The sequence below is a fragment of the Ranitomeya imitator genome, chromosome 4 (assembly GCF_032444005.1).
Source record: "Ranitomeya imitator isolate aRanImi1 chromosome 4, aRanImi1.pri, whole genome shotgun sequence".
Taxonomy (NCBI): domain Eukaryota; kingdom Metazoa; phylum Chordata; class Amphibia; order Anura; family Dendrobatidae; genus Ranitomeya; species Ranitomeya imitator.
The window spans coordinates 403883812-403909745 of NC_091285.1; the positions used below are offsets into that span (position 1 = coordinate 403883812).

Consider the following 25934-nt stretch of genomic DNA (forward strand, 5'->3'; position numbering starts at 1 on the left):
ATGACTGCCGGTCAAGGAATATTATGCATTTCATTCCGTTTTATGAGGCATCTAAGCGCAAGTTCATTAACACAAAGTTAAGACTTCGAAAGGTCAAAATCTCACAGGGTTTTTCGGGGTAGAAATCTATTTCCTGCAGAAATTTCTCTGAATGTTGGTACAGATAAATGTCAAGAACAGAACTAAGTCCAGCCAAGACATGTATCCTGAGGGAAAACTCATTTAATCTGCCATTTTCTCATACTGGCCAATTTACCAGCTTACATCTCCTGGGTGCACTTTAAAAACACATCAGGTTTTCTGGTGCAACATAAACAAAAGCAATCAGTGTAGTGTTTGTACTTATTTTATACGGTTATGGCTGCGGTATAATTCACTTGAAAAGCCGATGATTACTACACAAAGTTCATTCTTAAATGTGAAGTATGGTACATTTATGTTTCTTTCTTGGTGTTTCTCGGAGGAATAAATACAGTAATAAGGCAGTTTGATGCAGTTATGATTTCTTTCTTTTTTGATAACTAAAGAGATTCTAATACGAAAAAAGGAACTGTATTACACTTACTTAAAGAAAAATATTAAGATTTGAGAGTCCTCAGTGGTTGACATCTTTTCATGGCAACAAACATGGTAACAAATTGCAAGCTTTTAAAGGGAACCTGTCACCCCGTTTTTTGAGATTGAGATATAAATACTGTTAAATAGGGCCTGTGCTGTGCGTTACTATGGTGTATGTAGTGTACCCTGATTCCCCATGTATGCCGAGAAATACATTACCAAAGTCGGCGTTTTCGCCTGTCAATCAGGCTGGTCTGGTCAGGTGGGCATGTTCACAGCGTTCTTTTCTTCCCCAGGTTTCCGTTGGTGGCGTAGTGGTGTGCGCATGTCCAAGGTCCGGATTCCCTGTGCCCACGTGAAGACACAGCGCGCGATCTGCGCTGTCATTCCTTTCATCGGTGCGGGCGGCCATCTTCCTGGGGCCGCGCGTGCGCAGATGTAGTGCTCTGCTGCACGGGGCTTCAGGAAAATGGCAGCGGGATGCCGCGCGTGCGCAGAAGAGATCGCGGCGGCCATTTTCCCAAAGCCGAGTTTGCATCTCGGCTTTGGGAAAATGGCCGCCGCGATCTCTTCTGCGCACGCGCGGCATCCCGCGGCCATTTTCCTGAAGCCCCGTGCAGCAGAGCACTACATCTGCGCACGCGCGGCCCCAGGAAGATGGCCGCCCGCACCGATGAAAGGAATGACAGCGCAGATCGCGCGCTGTGTCTTCACGTGGGCACAGGGAATCCGGACCTTGGACATGCGCACACCACTACGCCACCAACGGAAACCTGGGGAAGAAAAGAACGCTGTGAACACGCCCACCTGACCAGACCAGCCTGATTGACAGGCGAAAACGCCGACTTTGGTAATGTATTTCTCGGCATACATGGGGAATCAGGGTACACTACATACACCATAGTAACGCACAGCACAGGCCCTATTTAACAGTATTTATATCTCAATCTCAAAAAACGGGGTGACAGGTTCCCTTTAAGTCTACTAAGGTCTCTTCTTCTTGAAGACCTGAGTAGTCTCCAAAGCTTGCAATTGATACCATCTTTTCAGTTAGTCATTACAAGGTATCAAACTCTGAGGACTCTCAAATCTTAACATTTTTCTATCTACCGGCTAACACGGTACAAAGATACTTAGTTAAAGAGTAACTCCAGCATTATGATAACATTTCTCCTGCTAGCACCCGCTGTCTAAACAGCTATGCCGTACTTGAAAATAAATAAAATAGATATTGTTTTATTGCCTCAACTCTGGGGATCAACAATCATTTTCCCTGAGGAAATGCAGATCATAGGAGTGCCAGCGGTATGATAAGCCCACTAGTAGGTGTCCATTCCAACAAAAGTTCCAGGATATTTACATGCTAACAGTAGTGCTCGCTAAATGAAATAAGGCTATGGCAAGCAAACATTATGCATAAAATCTCTTAAACAAGTAAATCCAAGGCCTTATTTAACCCCTTAATGACAGCCAATACGTCTTTTAACTGAGATACTAGAGAATAGCCTCCCCATACAGGAGACAATCCAGCAGCTGTCGGCTGTCCACTATAGCTGACAACTTGCTGTATCACCCACGATCAGTGTTTGCACCATCCAAATATGTTTAACCCCTTAGATGCTGCTGTCAATAGTGACTACATCATTATAAATGATTAACAGTGTGGGGGCTTCTTCTTTATCCCAATTGGTGCCCTCAGATCACGATTTTGTGGTCCTGATGTTTGCCATGGCAATTCACGACCAAACAGCGGCCTTAGAGTCTGCCGGCTGTAGTAATCTGTTCAGGCATTTAGGTGGTAAAAATACACATTTTCATTTCTGTCATGCCACTTTGCGTTAATTCCTGAAAAGCACATAAAGGGTTAATAAACTACCCGACAGCAGTTTTCAGTATGTCAGGATGTGCTGTTTTTAAAATGGTATAACTTTTGGGGGTTTCCCAATTTATGGAACCCCTAAAGGCACTTCAAATATGGATAAGTCCTAAAAAAATAAATGTTGTGCATTTTCTTGAAAAAATGAAAAATTACTGCAACATTTTTAAACCTCCTAAAATGCTAACAAAATAAAATAACATTTTCCAAATGATGCTGATGTAAAGCAGACATGTGGGAAATGTTATTTATTAATATTTTGCTGTGGTATGACTATCTAGATTAAAGGGATAATCATCCAAAGTTTAAAAATTGCTATTTTTTTACATTTTTCCAAAATTTCTGATGTTTTTTTTAAATAAACACAAGACATATCGAATTAAATTTACCATTATCATAAAGTATAATGTGTCCTGAAAAAACAGTCTCAAAATCACTGGGATTTGTTGAAGCATTACAGGGTTATTACCACATAAAGTGACACTGGTCAGATTTCAAAAATTTGGCTCCGTCACTAAGGGGTTAATGTATATTGCTTCTGTTAAAGCAAAATTGTATTTCAGGTCAAAGCTGCCGTGACTATTCATTCATGTCTGCAGCCTATATTGTGTCTTAGTAAACGATAGTACTTATTGGTTGGAAGTCACAAAAGATACAAAAGAGAATATATTGTATATAATATATTTTAGTGCTTGTTGGTTGGAAGTCACAGACGATACAAAAATGTCTACATTGTATTTTAGTAATCCACAATAGTTGTAGGTTTGAAGTCACAGAAGATACAAAAAAGACTATATTGTATATACAGTAAGTACACTTTAGTGTCTATTGGTTAGAAGTCACAGATTATACAAAAGCTTCAATATTGTATTTTAGTAATTCACAGTATTTGTTGGTTGAAAGTCACAGAAGACACAAGAGAGACTATATTGTATATACAGTTGTGTGAAAAAGTGTTTGTGTCCTTCCTGATTTCCTATTCTTTTGCACGTTGTCACACTTAAATGTTTCAGATCACCAAACAAATGTAAATATTAGACAATGATAACACAAGTAAACACAAAATTACATTTTTAATTGAAGGTCTTTATTATTAGGGGAAAAAGAAATCCAAACCTACAGGGTGCTGTGTAAAAAAGTGATTGCCCCTAAACATAATAACTGGTTGGGCCACCCTTAGCAGCAACTACTGCAATCAAGTGTTTGCAATAACTGGCATTGAGTCTATAACACAGCTCGGTAAGACTTTTGATACACTCATCTTTGCAGAGTTGTTGTAATTCCGCCACATTGGAGGGTTTCCGAGCATGAACCACCTTTTTAAGGTCCTGCCACAGCATCACAATCGGATTAAGGTCAGGAATTGACTAGGCTTTAACTTTATTTTTCTTAAGCTAATCAGAAGTGGACTTGCTGGTGTGTTTTTGATCATTGTCCTGCTGCATAACCCAAGTGTGATTCAGCTGGAGATCAAGAACAGATGGCCATTTTCCTTCAGGATGTTTTGGCAGAATTCATGGTTCCTTTTACCACAGCAAGTCTTCCAGGTCCTGAAGCAACAAAACAGCCCCAGACCATCACACTACAACCACATTTTACTGTTGGTATGATGTTCCTTTTCTGATATGCTGTGTTATTTCTATGCCAGATGTAATGGGACATACACCTTCCAAAAAGTTAAACTTTTGTCTTGTCAGTTCACAGAGTATTCTCCCAAACGTCTTGGCAAGCGTCAAGATGTTTTCTGGAAAAACTGAGACAAGCATTTATGTTTTTATTGCTCAGCGGTGGTTTTTGTTTTGGAACTCTGACATGCAGGCCAATTTTGCCCAGTCTCTTTCTTATGGCGGAGTCATGAACACTGACCTTAACTGATGCAAGTGAGGCCTGCAGTTCTTTGTATGTTCTTGTGTGGCTTTTGTGACCTCTTGGATGGTCTTCGCTGCGTTCTTGGGGTAATTTTGGTTAGCCTGTCACTCCTGGGCAGGTTCACCACTGTTCTATGTTTTAACTATTTGTGGATAATGGCCATTTTTGTGGTTATCTGGAGTCCCAAAGCTTGAGAAATGGCTTTATAACCTTTTGCAGACTGAAAGAAATCAATTACTTTGTTTCTCATTTGTTTAAAGAATTTTTTTGGATCACGGGATGACGTCTAGCTTTTGAGGAACTTTTGATCTACTTCACTTTGTCAGGCAGGTCCTATTTAAGTGATTTCTTGATTGAAAACAGGTGTGGCAGCAATCAGGCCAGTGTGTGGCTAGGGAATTTGAATTCAGCTTTCCAAAGATGTGCTAAACCACAGATAATTTATGTTTTAATGGGCATGAGCAATCACTTTTTTACACAGGGCCCTGTATGATTGGATTTCTTTTTCCCTTAATAATAATAATTACTTTCATTTACAAACTGCATGTTGTGTTTACTTGTGTTATCTTTGACTAATATTTAATTTTGTTTAGTGATCTGAAACATTTAAGTGTGGCAAACATGCAAAAGAATAGGAAATCAGGAAGGGGCAAACACTTTTTCACATAACTGTAAGTACATTTCAATGATTGTTGGTTGGAATTCACTGAAGATATCATAGGGTCTAAGTTTTATGGTAATACTCTACAGAACTAGTTGGTTGGAAGTCACAGATACAAAAGGATCTGTACTGTACATAAGTAAATTCTCATGAAAGAACCAAAAACAGTCCACACCACTTAAACACCTGCAGTGCTGCCGTCCATATCCCTATGTGAGCCGCCGCCAGCGGACAACCTGAAGCCTTTGGGTGCTCATCCAGAGTAACAACAGTCCTCCAATATCAAATATAGACAAATGAATGGCACTCACCAGGCTAGTTTTTCAGACTTTATTGCAGCATCTTCTGCGGGAGAATGGGAAAAGGGGTGCGTGAATGACGACGATCGTTTCGTGCAAGTGCGCTTCAACGGGTCACGGAAGATGCTGCAATAAAGTCTGAAAAACTAGCCTGGTGAGTGCCATTCCTTTGTCTATATTTGATATTGTACATAAGTAAACTACAGTGTTTGTTGGTTGTAAGTCACAAAAGATTAAAAAACAAATATGTATCATGAGTTAAGGAAGAGTGTATTATATAATCGTTCATTAAATAGCCTAAATAACAGTGAACGGCACATAAAGATTATATGCAGATAAAAATATGAGGTAATTCAGCACATTCAAGTAAGAAATGAAGACTTCTTGACGTCCTCACCTCAAGATGCACTTTAAAACATTTTTTTAGGCAACAAAAAATGTTCCTACCAGTAGATATCTACATCTCAGCTTTAAATTAATACCTACAGTGTCTTAGAGGGTAAAGCAAATCTACTTCAACCTCTTATGTGACATCATTGTTATCATTATCATTAGTGATGTGCAAACATGCTCAGATAAGGTGTTTTCTGATCATGCTCATGTGCTATTAGAGTATCTTAGGCATGCTTGAATACTATGTTCGAGTCGCCATGGCTGCACGTTATTGGGGTTATTTAACAGCCACAACACATGCGGAAATTGTCTAACAAACAGGAAATCCCTGCTGTGAGACATACAGTCGCAGCGACTTGAACATAGTATCCGAGGACGCTGAAGATACTCTATTAGCACATGAGCATGCTTGGATAACACCTTATCTAAGGATGTTTGCTCATCAATCATTAGCATCACATCTTCTTCCCACCTAGAAGATCAACGTTGAGAAATGTATGTAGTTTGTATAGAATATGCTTATCTTCTGATCAACTCTATTATACATTATATGCAAAATGTTTCCTATATGTTTTGTTTAAAAATAAAGAGATCACAGAAAGAAAAAGAATGAAGGACTTTGCCCTGCACCATTGGCCAATATTTTATCATTCAGTTGATACTGTCACTTAGCAAAGTTTGGCCCTCACTCAGTCATATAATGTAGCCTGTATGTGTTTTTCCAAACTACAATAAGTACTAATGAGCTCTGCTTAAGAATGTCTTCATACAATAAGCAAAGAAAAATCCTGATTACTGGTGTAACAACCGGGTTAGAGATAGATGGTCATTTTGTTCTTCTGAAGCCCACACTGACTTTGTACCACAACGGACATCTGAAATATCTATCTTGTTGCCTGCCTACCTGCTGGATTTGGAAAGCTGGCCTCTAAAGAACATTAAAAGCAGACAAAAGCCTTTGTAATTCTTTGTCAGCCAATCATGCATCACATATTTCTTTTCCTCTCTGGTTGCAGCTACGGAATTTAGAAAGAAAAAAAGCGAAATCAAAGACAGTGCCTTTCTATGCAGGCTGAAAGTCAACCAAGCCACATGGTTACGAAGACAGCGTGAGATTCTATCTTTCTCTCTGTAGATGTCTTGAGTTACCTGAGATCTATTAGCTATAATTCAGGAGTCTTTGACTAAGAAAGGTAAACTCAGGGTCAATCAATTACACCGTGGCTGAGTGGATGGATTATTTTGCCTTCTATACCTAGAAAAAGGTGGTTCCAACTTATGCACATTATTAAGACATGAGGGGGATTATTACACTTTGTTATTTCATATTATGCAAGGAATTTACAGCATGAGGTACAAGTAAGATGTTTAGGAAAAAAAATCACAAGCAATTGCAGGGTTGACAACCTGGTAATCTTTCATCTGGATACCAAGAGAAGTGACATTAAATAAATATTCCCATTTCCAAGATCATATCCCAATATGTATTGGGTGTAATAATATTAGCAAATACCTCCAGATAGAAATGGACTACAGTTCTTCTTGTTCGCTATGTCACTTACCCTATATGCAGGGCATTGCAGTAGCTTAGGTATCCATGGTTAAGACCACCCATATAGTGACAGTTAGTTGTTAATGGTCGTAACCATGAATCCCCAAGCAACAGCAATGCCCTGCACAATTGGTAAGCGACATAGCTTATCAGAAGAACTATACTACATTTCTAGTTTAAGGCATTTGCTAATATTATTATAATTATTGCACCTACTACATATTGGGATAGGATCTTGGAGATGGGAATACCCCTTTATGTTTGTGTAAATGCCATCGAATGGTTGTGGAAATACTATGCCAACAAAAAACTTAATATATAGCTAAATTTTGACAATTTGTGGTACACAATAGACATTTATTAAAGGGAACCTGTCACCCCCAAAATCGATGGTGAGGTAAGCTCACCGTCATCAGGGGCTTATCTACAGCATTCTGTAATGCTGTAGATAAGCCACTGATGTTACCTGAAAGAGGAGAAAAAGAGGTTAGATTATACTCACCCAGGGGCGGTCCACACTGCGGTCTGGTCAAATGGGTGTCTCAGGTCCACTCCGGCGCCTCCCATCTTCATTCCATGACGTCCTCTTCTGGTCTTCACGCCGCGGCTCCGGCGAAGGCGTACTTTGTCTGCCCTGTTGAGGGCAGAGGAAAGTACTGCAGTGCGCAGGCGCCGGAAAGGTTAGAGAGGCCCGGCGCCTGCGCACTGCAGTACTTTGCTCTGCCCTCAACAGGGCAGACAAAGTACACCTGCGCTGTAGCCGCGGCATGAAGACCAGAAGAGAACATCATGGAATGAAGATGGGAGGCGCCAGAGCGGACCTGAGACACCCATCGGAGCAGGACCGCCCCTGGGTGAGTATAATCTAACGTCTTTTTTTCCTCTTTCAGGTAACATCGACGGCTTATCTACAGCATTACAGAATGCTGTAGATAATCCCCTGATGACGGTGAGTTTACCTCACCATCGATTTTGGGGGTGACAGGTTCCCTTTAAAAAGAGTTTTCTGGCCTCAGTAAATGCATGGTTTGTTTGGTGTAATAAATTACTCAATAACAATTCTTCACTTTTTGCAAGAATTCAACTTAGTGCCATTTTATATGAACCATTATTATTATCTTCAGTAATTGACAAGAAGATAACATTCGTTTCTTGACATTTTTTGAAACAGCCAGTGTTAAGGGTGTTTCCAATCTCTAGAAAAACTTTTTAAACTACTGTTTTAAGGAAATTCAGAGTTCATAAAAGTGGGAGAACGTCTCAAATTTTGAATTTTTATATAGCCTTCGATGTGTAGTGTGACTACAAAACGCATCCGGCACGGTGAAGGACCAGGCAAGTCCATGGATTACACAAACTGGTCAGTGGTTTCAGGTGAAATATTTAATGTTTCATTTCTTTAGTAGCAGTGTTTCACCACCGATTACAGTTTATTAATGGTGGTGCCAGTAAAGGTGCATCCTGAAGGTGTCATATTATCAGGCGCTGTTCCATCAAAAAACTAAAGTCAGAGAAAACAACTCTGAATTAACAACTAATATAAAACCAAAATCAATTTAAGTGCCAAGTTTCACCCTATAGAGGGTGCAGGGATTCAGCTTGCCCTAAAGGCTCTAGTGCCTAAGGGGGGCCTCATCACAAAACACCACTGTTATAATAAAACATGTTAGGTGGGTGGGGGTCCAGTTACAAACTTTACAGTGGTAAAGGAGGAACCAACCAATTTAATTCCTGCTTTATTTTATGCATTTTATTATGCAATTTTCTCAGACAAAAAGAATTGCTCATAACCAGAGATCTACGCAATGGATGTAAGTCTCTGTTAGTGAAAAAGTTTAACCTTCAGTTAGTACACCCTGGAGATTGTTATAAAAGGCCAACACATTTGTTTCAAAGGGAAGATATGTCTGCATCTCTCATAGGTCTATGAACATGACCAGAATCAGTGAATAAAAACAATTTGTACTATTCTGCCAGAGTAGATGGCTACGAAAAGGTATAGGGCTGGTAGCCACCCTACATGATAAGGGTTAAATATGTCACACAGTAAGCTTACCACAAGCTACTATTATCCATTATCTTGGAGCCTTACACTTCTTTCCATTAGGTTAAACAGCTACCATGGGAGTCTTCAATTAACACTAAAGAGAAGAACAGCAAGGCTTCGTCTTCTGCAGACTTACTTTACTTTCTTACTATCCCTATTAAATTGTTTTATGAAGAAGACACTGGAAACACATTTTAATTTCACATGTTTTATACAAGGCATACATATGGCAGCTTTATAGATTCTTATTAATTGGACAATATTAACTATTAAACTTCATTAAATGTGAAACAATGCATGGAAATTTAAACAAATGCCATAACTCAGATAATTTGCCAAAAGAATGAAATTAAACCGGCTTCGATAAGCAACGCTGGTCAAGTTAGGCTACTTTCACACATCGTTTTTTTTTTTTTTTAATTCGCCAGATCCTGCCTGACAGCAAAAAACTGATGTTTGAAAGTAGTCTTAGGCTGCTTTCACACATCAGGTTTTTTGTTTCAGGCGAATTCCGGCTCTTCCGACAAAAAACGGAATAGAAAACCGGAGAAGCCGGATCCGGCATTTCCCCCATTGAATATTATTGGTGCCGGATGGCGCCTGATAGCCCAGCGTTCCTTCCGGTTTGATGCCGGATCCGGTGTCAAGTCGATTCCGGCGTCTGGAAAAAACGTGTACTGTAACGTTTTTTGTCTCCAGCGAAAAAGCCGGAAAGGCCGGATCCGGTCTTTCCGGCTTTTTACAACAATGCATGTCTATGGATGCCGGAAAGCGCCAGATCCGGAAAAAATCGGATCCGGCGGCCGTATCCGGCTTTTTACACTGAGCATGCTCAAAAAACTTTGATCAGCCCCCTGGACTATATATAAAGCAGGGCCATGAGGCCTTCAGCCATTTCCAGCCCAAAAGAAGAGCCAACACCCTGCCAAGACGGAAGGAGCCAGAGAGCCTGCCACAGAGCTGAGAGCCTGCCACAGAGCTAGAGCCTGCCACAGAGCTGAGAGCCTGCCACAGAGCCGGGAGCCTTCCACAGAGCCGGGAGCCAAGAGACTTCCACAGAGCTGAGAGCCTGCCACAGAGCCGGGAGCCGAGAGCCTGCCACAGAGCTGAGAGCCTGCCACAGAGCTGAGAGCCTGCCACAGAGCCGGGAGCCGAGAGCCTGCCACAGAGCTGAGAGCCTGCCACAGAGCTGAGAGCCTGCCACAGAGATGAGAGCCTGCCACAGAGCTGGGAGCCTTCCACAGAGCCGGGAGCCGAGAGACTTCCACAGAGCTGAGAGCCTGCCACAGAGCCGGGAGCCGAGAGCCTGCCACAGAGCTGAGAGCCTGCCACAGAGCTGAGAGCCTGCCACAGAGCTGAGAGCCTGCCACAGAGCCGGGAGCCGAGAGCCTGCCACAGAGCCGAGAGCCTGCCACAGAGCTTAGAGCCTGCCACAGAGCTGAGAGCCTGCCACAGAGCCGGGAGCCGAGAGCCTGCCACAGAGCCGAGAGCCTGCCACAGAGCTGAGAGCCTGCCACAGAGCTGAGAGCCTGCCACAGAGCTGAGAGCCTGCCACAGAGCCGGGAGCCGAGAGCCTGCCACAGAGCCGAGAGCCAAGAGACTTCCACAGAGCTGAGAGCCATGTCTCCGGGGAGGCCTCCTCCTCCTCGCCGTCCACGCACAGAGGTTAGTATGAACCAAAGGTGTGTGTGTGTGTGTGTGTGTATCATCTATTCTTTTATGTTTCATCGTAGGAAGCTGATGAGGCTGAGTCCCCCGGAGAAGAGGTGGTCCCCGAAGATGAGGGAAGGGGTGGAGAAACCCACGGAGAGGGCTCACAATTGGTATGTATCTGTGATGTATTGCGGAAACACACCCTACACTACACACAAAACATAACACTAGATGCTTACAACAAAATACATAGAAACTGATACTTTCAAACCACACACAACACATACAAAACATATATATCACATGGCACACAACACATAGAATGGCTACCAACAACCCCATAATTTTTTATTTTTGTATTCTAGAGTTCTGAATCTGGTGCCCAAGCAATAGGTCCTTCCAGTGGCTCCCGGGGTCGTCGGCGACATTCACGTGGCGGCCGTCGTCATGTAGGTTTTTTGTTATTTTTTGGGTGCAGGTTAGCAATGTTTCAAATTTGGTGTTAATTTTTTCCCCCTTTTCAAACAGGTTTCACAGCGTGCTCCAGATTCGGACGGTGAGGAGGTCGGCCTTGATATTGACCTCCTCATCGATCTTGTCAGAGACAGGGAGCCGTTGTGGAATATGGGTGACCGCCGCCAGGCTGATCTCTCAGTGACCCGTCGACTCTGGGAGCAAATCTGCTGTGAACTGATTCCGAGGTGGGAGGACCAAGATGTTCAGGCCCAGATTCAAGAACGTAAGTATCCTCAGTTCAGTTTTGGTGATGCATTCTAAAATGCTGTTTCTAACCAAGTTGTCTTTCTCCTATTTTAACAGGTGAGCGGATTGTGAAAAGGTGGCGGTCGATCAGGGATCGCTTTAAGAAGGAGTTCAATAAAGAGATGCAGGCCCGGAGTGGATCTGGAGGACGCAGGAGCACGTACAAATACGCAAGGGCCCTGTCGTTCCTCAGGTCAACGATGGTCACCCGAAGGTAAATATTATCCACCACATGCACTAATGTTTTACATGTCTAACCTCTTTTGCTCTTTCAGCCAGGGCCATGCAATGACAGTATATTAATTGTTTGTTTCTCTCTTTTTCCACAGTACCGTTGGGAGCACTCTGGAGCCTGCAGCACAATTGAACACTTCTGGGGCAATCCCTCAAGAGGCCGCCACCGAGGGACACTTTGACAGTGAGGAACCCTCTGCACCTTCCCACTCTGCACCTTCCCACTTTGCATTTTCCCACTCTGCACCTTTCCACTCTGCACCTTCCCACTCTACCGATCCCTCTTTCCCATCCACGAGCACTGGAGCATCCTGGCCAGTTCCATTGCATGTAGCTGCTGGTGAGAACATAGCGTTTCCTGTACCCCACCCTTCTGCTGCAGCCACCTCTAGTACACCTGTAGCATCGGGGCGGTTTCGCCAGAGGGGTCAGATACATAGTTATGCTCCCGAGTTCTTGCACCTGAACGCATCGTTCCAGAACTGTCTGAAAGTTTTGTCTGAGCAAATGGCTGCAGGATTCAATTTCATAAATAAAAGTATGCTCGAGATGCATACACTTCTGGTAACGATGCGTTCAGAGGCAAAACAGTCCCCGAACAACACTTTTTTTCAGTCGGTGCTTGAGCAAATGGAGACGCTATCTACTTCTCAGCAGATGCAAGTAATGGAATCCTGCCAGTCTACTCTAGCGCTAATTGCCTCTAGAGCAGATAGTTCTTCCAACCATCCTCCAACTTGCCCCCCTTCCTCCACTGTCCACCACTACAGCCAGTACCATCCTCCTGACCCGTATCGCCAAACAGACATTGCCCCATCACGCCCAACTCGCCATCATCCACATCGTGCCCCGTCCCACCAGCCACACCACCAGCCCCGTGCCCCTTCCCACCATCCACACTATCAGCATCCCTCCCGTGCCACTTCACACCCATATGATGATCCAGACCCATACAACTTCCCATCTACTTCATCCTCACCTCCTCTCCCTGCCCACTTCCAACAGACTGTATCACCCTCTTCCCAAACATCTTCTACACACATCACTCATTCTGCCACCCAGTCCTCCCAAAACATTTCGTACACCCCTCCACCCTACCAAATTTCTAACCCCAATCCCACTTTCTTGTCCACCCGCTCAATAGCTTTCTCCACTCCTTCACCCCTAACCGGTGAACATTCTCCACCACCATCACATTCCTCTCTCCACACTCCCACTGTCGAAGTGTCCCTATCAGACAGTGCCTCCGATAGTATCTCCACCCCGACGTATGAAAACATTTAGTACCCCATTTTTTTGTGTGTTACATTGTTAATAAAAGTTTTTGGTTGAAAAATCTCTTGTATTTATTCATTAGGAACAAATAACACTTTTGTAAAAAAAAGGTTTATTGGTAACAGTAGAACTTTGGGTATGCACATCTTGATTTAAAAATAAACTCAAACAGGTACCCAACATGGTTAAAAGGTAAACCCAAACAGGTACGCAACATGAGGGTAAAAACCAAACTGGTATACAACATGGGTAAGGTAAAAACAACAGGTACGCAACATGGGTAAAGGTTAAAGTTATTACTAGGTATACACAAAGTGTTTAAACTATATCATCCTGCCAGTGTATTCTTCCTTGGGGTGAAATAAAATATTCTGCAAAGTGATCCCGTATTCTGGACACTGTGGCAGAACTTCTGTATGTATGGATGCTGTAATCCATCAAGGTGGTTTCGGCAGAATGGTCCTCAATGGAAAGCTGTTCCTTGGATATAACATAATTGTGGAGGACAACACACGCTTTCACCACCTCATCCACAGTGTTTGTGTTTAAGTTTATGGATGTCAAGAGAACTCTCCATTTGGCGGTTAGGATCCCAAACGCACACTCCACCATTCTCCTTGCACGTGTGAGTCTGTAGTTGAAAATTTTTTTGGTATTGGTTAAACCACGGCTGGAGTAGGGTTTCAAAAGATGCTCTGAAAGCTGAAAAGCTTCATCCCCAACACATACAAATGGCATTGGTGGATCGGAAGTTTGAGGCAGTGGTCTTGGGGGGGGAAATTGAAAGGTTTTTCCATATAAATGCCGCCCCATAGAAGACAGTTTGAAAACTTGCGAATCATTAGAACGACCATACGCCCCAATGTCCACCGCTACAAATTTGTAATCCGCATCGGCGATGGCCATCAGCACGATGGAAAAGTACTTCTTGTAGTTGAAATACTGAGATCCAGAACCAGCCGGTTTCACGATACGGATGTGTTTCCCGTCCACCGCACCCAAGCAATTGGGAAACTGGCACACTTCCAGGAATCTGTCAGCTACTTCCAACCATGTCTGCATTGTGGGATGTGGAATGTATTCTTCATGCAAACAGTCCCACAGTGCACGGCAAGTGTGCCTCACTATTCCTGATATTGTGGAAATGCCCAGTCTGAATTGAAAATGTAGGGAAGACAGGGATTCACCGGTTGCTAGGAATCTGTGAAGAAAAGGAAGGAAGAAATTACTACAAATTCAAAATATCAAATAAAGAGTCCACAACAAAAGTTGATGCAAAAAGAATGCTTACCGAAGAGTCACCATCAGACGCTCAGCTGGGGTAATGGAGAATCGGCAATAGGTATCACTCCTTCTTATCAGATGTTGAACCCACTCCACCAATATATCAAAGTTCTCCGCTTTCATCCGAACATAGCAGAAAAACTTTTCAGGGTCACCTCGAAGCTCCATATACAACGTTGAAAAGACTCCCCGGGTCATTCTCTGTGCCGTGATGGGGTGGATCCACAAACGGCGTCGTCGCAGACGCATGACACGCTGTCTCTCTTCCTCTTTCTCAATCACAATAGCTTTTAATCGATTCGCCTCTGTGATGAAATCCACGTTGTTCTGCAGAATCTTTGCAATAATGCCCTCCATCTTGCTCTGTAGCTTGCTCCTCTCCAACCCGTCACAGATGTTAAGAACACTGTATATATAGTTTTCAGCCGGCCAATCACCTTTTTAGCCTTTCAGGGGGCGTTTTTTAAAGCCGGATCCGTAAAAAACCGGAAAGAAAAACGGACGAAACGGATGCGACCGGACGAGCCGGATCAGGTTTTTTGCCGGATCCGGACAACGGATCCGGCTAAAAAACCGGATCCGGCTCGTCCGGTTGCATCCGGTTTCTTTAATAAAAAACGGATCCGGTGATGCGGCGCGACGCCGCATCCGGCATCCGGCAAAAAACCTGATGTGTGAAAGCAGCCTTAGTCTTTAAAAAAAGATTTCAGAGAATATGAGAATCACAAATTACACTTATAAAGTTGAAGAAACTCTCCAGACCACATTAATACAATGCATTATGTCTAGTGCAGGGTCCAAAAGAAAAAAATTACCTAAAAATGAAAAAAAAAAAACCAAAAAAAGAGTACTTGGTCATGCAGCATTAAATCAAGTCCAGCATTCGGCATAATACAGTTGATCAGTTTCCCCAGCTTGTTCCTTTACACCACTAATATACATCAACTCTATTCATGGCATAATTTCTCAAGGGCAAGTCCACCCTCTGTCCTGGTGATAAGATTCTTTTCAATGGTACAGAATTTTCAAACATCAGATCAACTTTAACCCTTTTACGACATACTAGTACTGCGCATGTCGTGTCTCTGCTTTTGATGTGGGCTCCAGCGCTGAGCTCACATCTTTCACAACACATGTCAGCTGTTTTGAACAGCTGACATGTACCCCTAACAGCCGCTAGTGAAATCGCGATCCACCTGCGGCTCCTTAACCTGTTAAATGTTGCTATCAATCTCTGACAGTGGCATTTAACTCGTGCTTCTGGTAAGCGCGCCAGAAATCCCACCCATCGGTGACCCCGTAACATAATTGTGGATCACCGATGGGTCGGCATGACAACAAAAGGTCTCCAGCAGACATCTATGGTTGTCATTGCTGGATTGCTATGAGCCCTGCCCAGTGAGCTTTTCGGTTACATATAGGTGATCTGATCATCGCCTGAATGTAGCAGTGGTGATCGTGTTATTGCAGCTTCTAGCCTCACAATGGAGATTACTGAAACATGAAAAAAGCTTTAAAAAAGTTTTTAAAAATATAAAAAAATATAAAAGTTCAAATCACCCCCCCCTTTCGCCCCATTCAAAATAAAACAATAAAAAAATATAATACACACAAATTTGGTATTGCCGCATTCAGAATTGCTAGAGCTATCAAGCTATAAAAGAATTAATCAGATCGGTAAGCGGCGTAGCAAAAAAAAGTAAAAACACCAGAATTTTTTGGGTCGCCACAATAATGGGTGATCAAAAGATCATATCCACATAAAAATGGTATAATTAAAAAAGCCGGCTTAGCACACAAAAAATAAGCTCTCACCCAGCCCCAGGTCACGAAAAATGGAGATGCTACGGGTCTCGGAAAATGAAGCAATTTCACATTTTCTTTTTAACAAACTTTGGATTTTTTTTCACCATTTAAATAAAAAACAATGTATACATGTTTGGTATCTATGCACTCGTAATGACCTAGTGAATCATCATGGCAGGTCAATTTTAGCATTTGGAGAACATTGTTAAAAGAAAGCTAAAAAAAAACTGTTGTGGAATTGCACTTATTTTGCAAATTCACCGCACTTGGAATATTTTTCCCGTTTTCGAGTACACAACATGGTAAAAACAAAGGTGTCGTTCAAAAGTACAACTCGTCCTGCAAAAAAAAGCTTTGACATGTCCATATTGACGGACAAATAAAAAAGTTATGGCTGTGGGAAAAAGGGGAGCGAAAAAGAGAAACGCAAAAACAGAAAAGGGCTGCCATGTTAGGGGGTTAATCTAGCGTGTAGATTTACTATTATGTCTGTCACTTGACTTTGCCAGAAAATGTACAAAACCTTGAAGCAAATTAGCGCACATTGTCACATGTTGTTTTATACTTATTTATTACACAGATTTCACCTCATTGGAAAAAAGGGGTACGGCTTTGCAAACAGTGAACATGGCTGAAGATGTGCCAATGTGCACCAAGCCGTAGAGTAAAATTATACAAACGTGTATGTAGAGGCACCAAATTTATGCCACATGAACCACTGTGATAAATGTGTCTAAGTTTACACTGTCTATGTATTAGACCTGATTAGTAATTTTGTCCCTATGTGTCTGTCCTTGCCTAAAGCCTTTCATATTCTTCCCCTAGCGGACATAGCGTTGTTCCACGACAGCCCTTTTGCCAGATTATTTGTCCTGTACTGCATGTATTGACAACAGGATCATTGAATGATCAAGTCTTGATAACCTAGTTCTAAGAAATGTCAATTTCATTTGATTTTCCGGAAATTATTATTTCTAGCATATATGACATAACTGGGACTCTGTTCAGCGTTACTGATAATAGTATAATAATCTAGACCCATGTAAATCTGTATGTTGGCATGTAAGTGGCATTTCTCCTCTTATCACACATTTTCCCTTCATTGGAACACATTATTGATTGCTCTTTCCACACCACTCTGCCCCTTATTGCTCATTCTTTCCTAGCCAGCCATAACCTTTGTGGTCAGGTTCAGTGATATACTTGTGTCCTTGACGCTCTCCTTCGTCTGCCAGTTGTATGAGACCAAGGCACAGCATCTACTTCATGCCAGCTAATGTTTAGACCTGGCAGTCTCCTGTAAATCCCATGAGAATTTGGCAGCAGCCAAGCTCCACGATTTCATTTCACACCATCTAAATGATTTATCAGAGTCTTTATATGGGCCAGGATTCAGAACCGCTTTTTAAGGTCCTTCGAAAGGGTTTCAGTTTGGCTAATTGTGATTATTTGTCATCTTCGCCTGCATAAATAAAATGAACAGTTTTGGCTATAAACTTGGAAGAGACATTAGTGTTATTTGGAAATAATGGACATGTGCAATGCAGAGTTTTAGAGGGTGCTGGCCAATGCATCTGGAGGATTAATCACGTAAAATATAGGATTTCAGCATGTAATGAGTGTAATGAATACTGATTTTATTTCACTAAAATGGAGACAATGCCACACTATATATTAGAAGCTAAAAGAGCAAGGTGTTTTTAGGCAGCAAAGAAATTGGACTGGATTATAGAACTGTCCTTTCTGGCTTTTAATTCAGAGAGCTAAATATTACGGTTTCAATCTAATTTTAAGCTCTTCTCTGCTTTGACATGACATATAGCTTTTTGAACATACAGTACTTTTGGCTACAACCATGAAGAAGGAAATCTTCGTTTTCAGCAGCCATTTGTTATAACAACACACAAACCACACTTTAGTCACAATCCCCGGGTCCTCCATTGATTAGTAGTCCGGTATTGGCTGCAGCACTGACATCATGCTGAGATTGTGGCAACCAATCAGTGAGCTCTTCCCATGTAGAGAGAATGCGCCAATCAGAGCCGCTAAGCTCACTGATTGTCTACCATGTTGTCAACATTATGTCAGCACTGCAGACAATATCGGAAACTGGGAGCAGCAGCAGAGACTGTACCAGGGGATGGTAAGTAAGGGACAGGTTTTTTTTTATAACAAGTTGGGGTGGAGTGCAAGATTTTCTGAAAGTGGACAATTCCTTTAAGCAAGAACTGTTACAGGAAGTAATAGGCATGACTAGTTAAGCAACCAGTGACTTCTCCTTAAAAACTCCCAGCATGCTTTACAATGTCAAATGTCAGTCTACTTGTCTGCCCCATTTTCAAAGGGATTTTCTGGAGGCATCAAGTATGACCATTGCTCTAATAATATAAAAGTAAAACACTTACTAATTAGTTTCCATAAGCAAAGATGCCGTGAATGCCTGAATAGAGAAGCAATGACGTGAAGCTTTGTAGTTTCTTTGAAAGGTATGTTATCGACCAAAAGGTATGTTATCCCACCACAAGAGGGAGGAGCCTTCCACTTTCTAATGCGTCAGTTCATCACTGGCCATACTGGTCATGTATTTGACAAAAAAGACTGACATTACCATGGTCATGTGGGAGGAAGGCTTGAATGGCATACTATAAAGGCAGGTAGAAAAGCAAGGAAAATAGAACTGGGGGTGTGTGGTGTCCCTCAAACCCTCCTGCTACCTTTATTTTTCTACCTATTCAACCCCCTGGAGCCATCATTGTAGTTTGTTAAGTCACGTGCACATGTTGAGTATTTGGTAATTTTTTTTACCAAAGTGGTGACGTGTTTCCATTATACTTTTCCTCTGATTGTTCCACTCCTGGTTTTGGCTTACAAATACTGAGGTAAAAATTCACCAAATTTTAAACGAGTGCACGTGGCCTTATTGTATAAAACCTGAACTTTCTGACAGCTCTTCCATTGTGCCTTGCTTCTAGACACCATTTTCCGAGAGGAAGGGCTACATCTACCCCATGGCTCTCACACAAACATCCTCAATGCCCTTCCACTCCTTTTACAAAGAACCATCTTGAGACTCCTATACAGTTTCAAAATTAATATCGCTGTGCATTTAGATTGTCCCTGCCAACATTCCTTCCACTTCACCTAGTAAGTGCAATCCTGAGACTTTTCTGTAGTTGTTATTGTTACTGGTTACATCACATAGTATTGTACAGCCATTGCATAGTATAGCATATTACATAGTATAGAATAACCAGGAAATATGCCAGGGCAGGGAATGCCACACCACAATAATTATGTACTAAATCTGATTATTGGGAGGATGTCACAGTTCCCAGTTTAGCAATAGAAATAGTGAGAAAAAAGCAAAAAAAATCCCTTTGAATATACTGTACAGGTAGAGTGTGCAACAAAACAGCAGTGAAAAACAGTTACCATCTGTTTACCAATAGCCATATATGTGGAGATCACTTTGACATTACTAAGGCTCTCTTTATATTAAAGAGCTTAAAAAGGGTTGGATACAGTCCCAGAAGACCTCAGAGTGCTATACATATCTTTTGGTCGATTCGACATAAATTGAATTTTTGGGAAATATTTGAGTAAGTCGACAAGTACAAAAGATTTGCCTATCTCTAACTGTAAAGTCAAGGACAGAGTTTTATTCAAGGATATCTCTAATTGTAATGTAAGGTAGCACTATGAAAACCCAGCAACCTATGCTCTGGGCAAAGTGATAGGCTGATAAGATTACCAAAATGTCTGTGAGCTCTCCTTTTCTTTGCACATCTCCAGCTTATCAGGATCACAGGCCAAACCCCAATGACAGCATCAATCAGAGTTCACTATATAGCTGCTGGCTGAACTAAGCCATTCAAAGCACAGACAGGAAATCTCTGTGATCTGTGCTTTGAAAGGACTATAGTAGGTCACCTTGCCACGTGCCAACTCAAAAAGAATCAGAGCTTTAACAGCAAGTAAATTATGAAGTTTCTTCATTTCTGGGTGCCTGGGAAACCCTAAAAATAGTAATTATTATATATGTTTTTATTAATAATAATTTCTCATGATTTTGTCTCCTGTCTTCCCTGAATTTTTATACATATTAGTATCCTGGTGTAATCACAGAAAAATTAAGAACCACATATTGCAGTTCTTAAAGGCATAATATTTAAATTCTGTCCCAAAATGACAAAAATAGGAACCGAGCAATGTAAACAAGCTACTTGACTATGTTCACAGCTACATATTATAGCATTATAAGATAACGCACAGTATTCTCCCACAACTGAATTACACACATAAAGATATAACCTCATAAGGGAAATAAAATATATTGCTCAAACCAGATTTGGTGGCCTTAGAGACTTCAGAATTAACGAAAAAAGGTGCCCCCTTCATTCTCTAGTTCCCAAGTATAATGTACTATAAAGAAGTCAATACCTTCTGGTGTTTTCTTTCATAAGAGTCAGATTTCCCATTGTAGAGTTAGGACAAGAGTAATGTTGGTGAAAATCAATGACAGCTCCCTGGCATGGAGCCTTCACACAGAGAAGCCTGTATCACAGTTCAAATCAAAGGAGCACAGCCGTCACCAGAATGCCCGCCCTATGCCCTCATCCTGCTGCAAAGGCCATAGGAGCAAATTAATCCAGCAGTCTCTTGAAACCAGGGAAAGGGCTTCAGTACAAACATAGATATAAGGAGCGAGCTCATTGTACTTTGCAGTATAAAAGAAAATAGATTTAGGAGTAAGATTTACTTTTTCCTCTCCAGATGTCTTGTGTTTCAGGTGCAGGATTTTATGAAAGTCATAGGAAATCTTGTTTCAGCAGTTTATTCAGATGTTTTTATTATTTTGGCTTTGTTATATAGAACCAATTGTTTATGATACTCTCTTTAACACTAGAAGTCCCAGAGAGGGGTAATTTAACATTTCTACCTTTGGAACCTTTGGAGCTCGAAATTTCTGTGACTTCTAGTGTTAAGGGGATCTTACTATTTTTGCGTTGTGCTCGTATAGGTCAATGCAAAATACTAACTTTAAAGATCATCTGTCATCATGAGGCTTCATAATTTAAGAGTGATTAGAAGATGCCTTATTCAGGAATCAACTGCAGCCACAATATAAAGGCAGAAATATTAACATTGAGATTTGGTGGAAAAGAGCCACTACATAAACTCTTTAAATTAGGGAGTCTTACCATCTTTCTGATTGCATTGACTCCTACTTTTCATACCATGAAATTAAAGAATATACATGATAAATGATTTATCTTACGTCATTAAAGAGGTTGTCCACTACTTTTACATAGATAACCTATCAATGTCTGATTGAACACGATATCGATTAAATGTTATCGGTGTTGGGAGTGTCAGTCGCTGGCTGGAAGTACTTACTTGCCAAGCTGCTCCATCTACTTGTAGTGGCCTAGACTTGGTGCCATACATCCTCCTTTCCAAATCAATAGGAGGAGGATATGTACTACCCTGCGGCAGCCACTACAAGTAGGTAGAGCAGCTAGACAAGTGAGTACTTCCGGACAGTGGCCGCTGGCACTGATAACAGCTGATCAAAAGGGATTCTGGATGTTGGACCCTGTTCTATCAGACATTGATGACCTATTCTTAGGATTGATCATCAATGTAAAAGTAGTGGACAACCTCTTTAAGTAGTAAAAATTCAAAACACTTGTAAAAACAAGCAACTTTGAAATTAATCTCTTACTAAAAATCCTATTCACTCTCAAGAATGTAAGAATTTTAATTCTATAGTGTGCTGCTTGTTCCCTAGGTTACTGGCTATCTCTTTAGTCAACCAGGTGTTGCCGGTTTTCCAAGCAAGGGGTATATTTGTAAGCTATTTCCTTTAGAACTTGCAAAAAAGTAATGAAGCTTCCTGAATCTTTGGATCAAGTCAACTTCAGAGTTTAGTGTTCCTGCACTGGTCCAATGCTGCAGAGAGCAGTACAGAATAGCAGTGCAACCATGCTAATGGTCCAAGCTACACCTTGGTAGGGGAAGCAGGAAGCCAGGATGCAGAGGACCAGTGTGCCCCTGAACACCGAAGATCAGTACAATCCATTATCTGCTTCAGGACCACCCATTTAATTTAAACGTCAGCTCCACTCCTCCAGTGACATTCTCTAATTGAGTAGCTGAAGTGGGATTCGACTGTCTGTGAGTCGCCAGAGATATCTCTGAGAAGACAGATATGGTTTATTACCCTCTCTGACTTCTTTATTGTTATATATACACTGAACAAGCACTGTCTATGCAGTATTAGAAACCTCTGACAGCGCTTCCTTTTCCGTATACAGTGGTCATGTGGTCACTGTGCATAGGGAGGGAACAAGAGATACTGGTACATAGAACATTCAAACAGCTCTTCAATGCAGGAGGCTTAATTTCCCTTGTAACAACTATGGCTAATTTACCAGCTCCAGATATATGGGAAATAAGAAGAAAATATATACACATTTCAACATTTAAATGCCCCCATAAAGGTCTTTTATCACTCTAGGGGGGCACAATGTCTAAAATATGTGAAAAATACATAAAAAACAACAGGTAATAAAGAAATTAATTAGTTAATTAATAAAAAAAATGGCACTGTAAATCCAAATTGCTTTTACTAGCCACATCTGTAAAAAGAAAACATGTCTGATATAGAAAAATATGTGTTACAGAAAGGGGAACAAATGTTTTAATGTATTTTACTACTTCTTTGGGGTTATAAAAAAAATGGCAAAATACTTTTTTTGCTTTATTTTTTCCATTCATATGAGAACAAAGGAGTGATATAAAAATGAAGCCTCATGCATCATGGAAAAAAAACAGTACAAAAAATTGGTTGACTGTCCAAGCTACAGAAATTTTTACGTTTTTTACATTTTTTTTTACATTTGCATTTAAAAGAAAGAAAAATAAACCTGGTCAGGAATGGAAATAAATGGCCCAATCTTGAACTGGTTAATAAGAAATCAAACTATTTTCTTTAGAGAACATGCCAACTTGAAGGAAGGTGAAAAATATTGTTTGGATATAAAATAAATTTACCGTACTTCTGCTACATCTATAATCAATGTGATTACTGGAAGAAGTTCAGAAAGATATAAAAAATATGATAATATAATAAATGTAAGAAAATGTACACTTATAAATCAGCAAGTTTGAGAAGTGTAAAGTTCTGTATTGTAGATCACTACAGACTGGTGGAAAGACAGCCAAAATAAACAGCTTTATGCCTAACATCCTGAAATGGAGACCTTTATTTGATTGGTTATTGGCATGCTAATTATAATTACTTTCTTATGGCAGCTCTTAATAAGCCCGGACCTCCATAGATAAAAATTCCTTAGTACACTATCATTCCAAATGGATGACCACAATGTTTATCTATTTAGAGTATTCCAGACCATAGCAATGGAAACAATTTGGTAAAAATTATAATAGACTCTCATGTAGTTGTTAATTATTTTCATATGTACAGTATGTTAAGATTACACTGAGAATTTCATTCAACAGCACCCCAATTATTGTGGCAGAAGTACAATATATGAAACACAAAGGTTAGAGATAATACATATATATGTTCATGTTCTTGCTACTGCATAAATATGTTTAATTATGCAAGGTATTTTCAAGAAATTCTGATATCACGTCTAATTGGACTCTAGCTCATATATTATGTAGAGTTAAGCATTTTTAAAGACATTATATACCCTTTATGATCAGGCCAATTTGTGTTTAGCTTTTTCATTTTTTTCTTCCTCTTCCTCCAAGAGCCATAACTTATTTTTTTTCTGCTGACACAGTCAATCAGGGTTTGACCTTATAGAATAAAATTAAATGACAGCATTGAAATTACCGTACCACTGGAAAAACAGTGGGGTGTAGGGTTGAAAAAAATCTACATTTTGTAATTATTTTTTAGGTTTTGTTTTATTGGCATTCTTGGTCCAGTATAAAGGACCTGGTAACTTGATGCTCTAGGTCAGCATGATTATGGCAATCCAAATTTATATATTTTTTATATATATCTTACTTCTTAAAAATGTAAAAATCTTGAAATTTGTAAAAAACAAATTTGGTTTGTGTCACCATTTTCTAAGACTCATAGCTCCATAACATTGTTTTTGCATGGCAAGATATAGTTTTTACTGGTACCACATTAGGATGCATATAACTTTTTGACTGCTTCTTATGTTAGGAGTTGAGTTCCCGCCGCTGCACAGGGGGAATCTTGAGCCGTGTCTGCTGCAGTCTCCCATTTTTCATTGGCCACAGTGGAGCCTGCTCAGCAGAGACGTCGGTCCCAGCGTCTCATTGGATCTGACACTGTGCAAAGGGATACTGCTGCCTCTCCAGGCTCTGCTATTGTACCCTGCACTGGTCTGCGGCGAGCAGGCTTTTCTGGGACTAAGTCCTGCTTTGCACACACTGAGCATGCCCAGGGTAAGATCTCTCAGTGGAGGTCTAGGGTCACATGCTCAGGTACTGCAGTGACTTCCATTGGTCCTCCAGGAAGGCCCTGTACCTGATCAAGTTCTGAGGCAGCCTTCCATTGGTCCTTTTTGGAAGGTCCTGTACATGCTGCAGCTATAAAAGGTTTGCATGACCGCATGGCCATGCGCTAGTGTCAATTTATGTATGAGCTCAGCGCCAGTGTGGTCGTGTTTGCATGCAGTCAGGGACCCAGCTGAAATAAGCCCCTAGAATGCTGGCACCTCCGGCGAGGAGTTTCGTGTGTGTGTATTCAGGGACCCGGCTGAAATAAGCCCCTAGAATGCTGGCACCTCCGGCGAGGAGTTTCATGTGAGTGGATTCAGGGCTGGCGTATAGCCATTAGAATTCCAGCTCCACCGGAGAGGAGCTGCGTGTTTGAATTTGACTGCATGATCACTAACTGCTCTACTAAGTAGCTGTGTTCCTCTGTGAGCTAAACAGGGTACAGCGTTCTCTTTGCTAACAGACTCTGTGAAGTAACAGAGTTAGTTTATAGTACTATATAGTACTGCCTTACTTAGCAGCAGGTTCTTTCCTGCACGGTTGCAAACGTACCTATTACTACTAATAAAAATATATATTCGGTGCGTTCCGCCAACCCTAACATCTTATTTCATTAATTTGTGGGTAGGAGAGGAACTCGAAAAAACTATTTTTTTTCCATATTGTTTAACTGTAAACTTGTATACACTGATATCGTATATGCTTATTTTTTATTGTTTCACTTATTTCTTATTTTTGGATTGAATTCATTTTTTTATACCTTCAAACATCAAGGTTTGATGACTTGTACAATACGCTGAAATACTATAGTATTGCAGTGTATTGTCAGTTTTCCGATAAGAGAATCAAGTTGCCAGTGATGTGAACTTTGCTGATTCCAACCTCTGCTGTTAGATGCAGGCTCCAGCTGTGTAACACCGTGGGTGCCTGACTCACATACAGCAGAATTAGCTTAGCTCTTTTGACAACTCACACATGTGCACATGATATCTTTTGTACATGTCAGGCAAGGGATAAGATAGTCTTCTAAAATTATTGCATATTATCAGGGCAGCCAGGCTTTCATGCTGTGAGCATAATGTAGTAAAAAGTATGGCCATAACCAAAAATATTGGATGTGGAACCACATTAAGATGCTGCTAATATAATATTATACG

The 25934-nt window shown here is 41.1% G+C and overlaps 2 protein-coding genes across 3 annotated transcripts in view; one reads left to right on the forward strand and one right to left on the reverse strand.

Annotated features, from left to right (window-relative positions):
• The window catches only part of PLXNA4 (plexin A4), a 1110285-nt gene that overhangs the window by 416854 nt on the left and 667497 nt on the right, over positions 1 to 25934 (reverse strand). The gene's annotated exons all lie outside the window — the stretch shown is intronic.
• LOC138676248 (uncharacterized) lies at positions 11619 to 13240 on the forward strand. The gene is made up of 3 exons (XM_069765356.1): positions 11619 to 11647; positions 11728 to 11884; positions 12000 to 13240. Exons 2-3 carry the CDS (start codon positions 11793 to 11795, stop codon positions 13186 to 13188), a joined length of 1281 nt encoding a protein of 426 aa, XP_069621457.1. The 5' UTR covers positions 11619 to 11647; positions 11728 to 11792; the 3' UTR covers positions 13189 to 13240.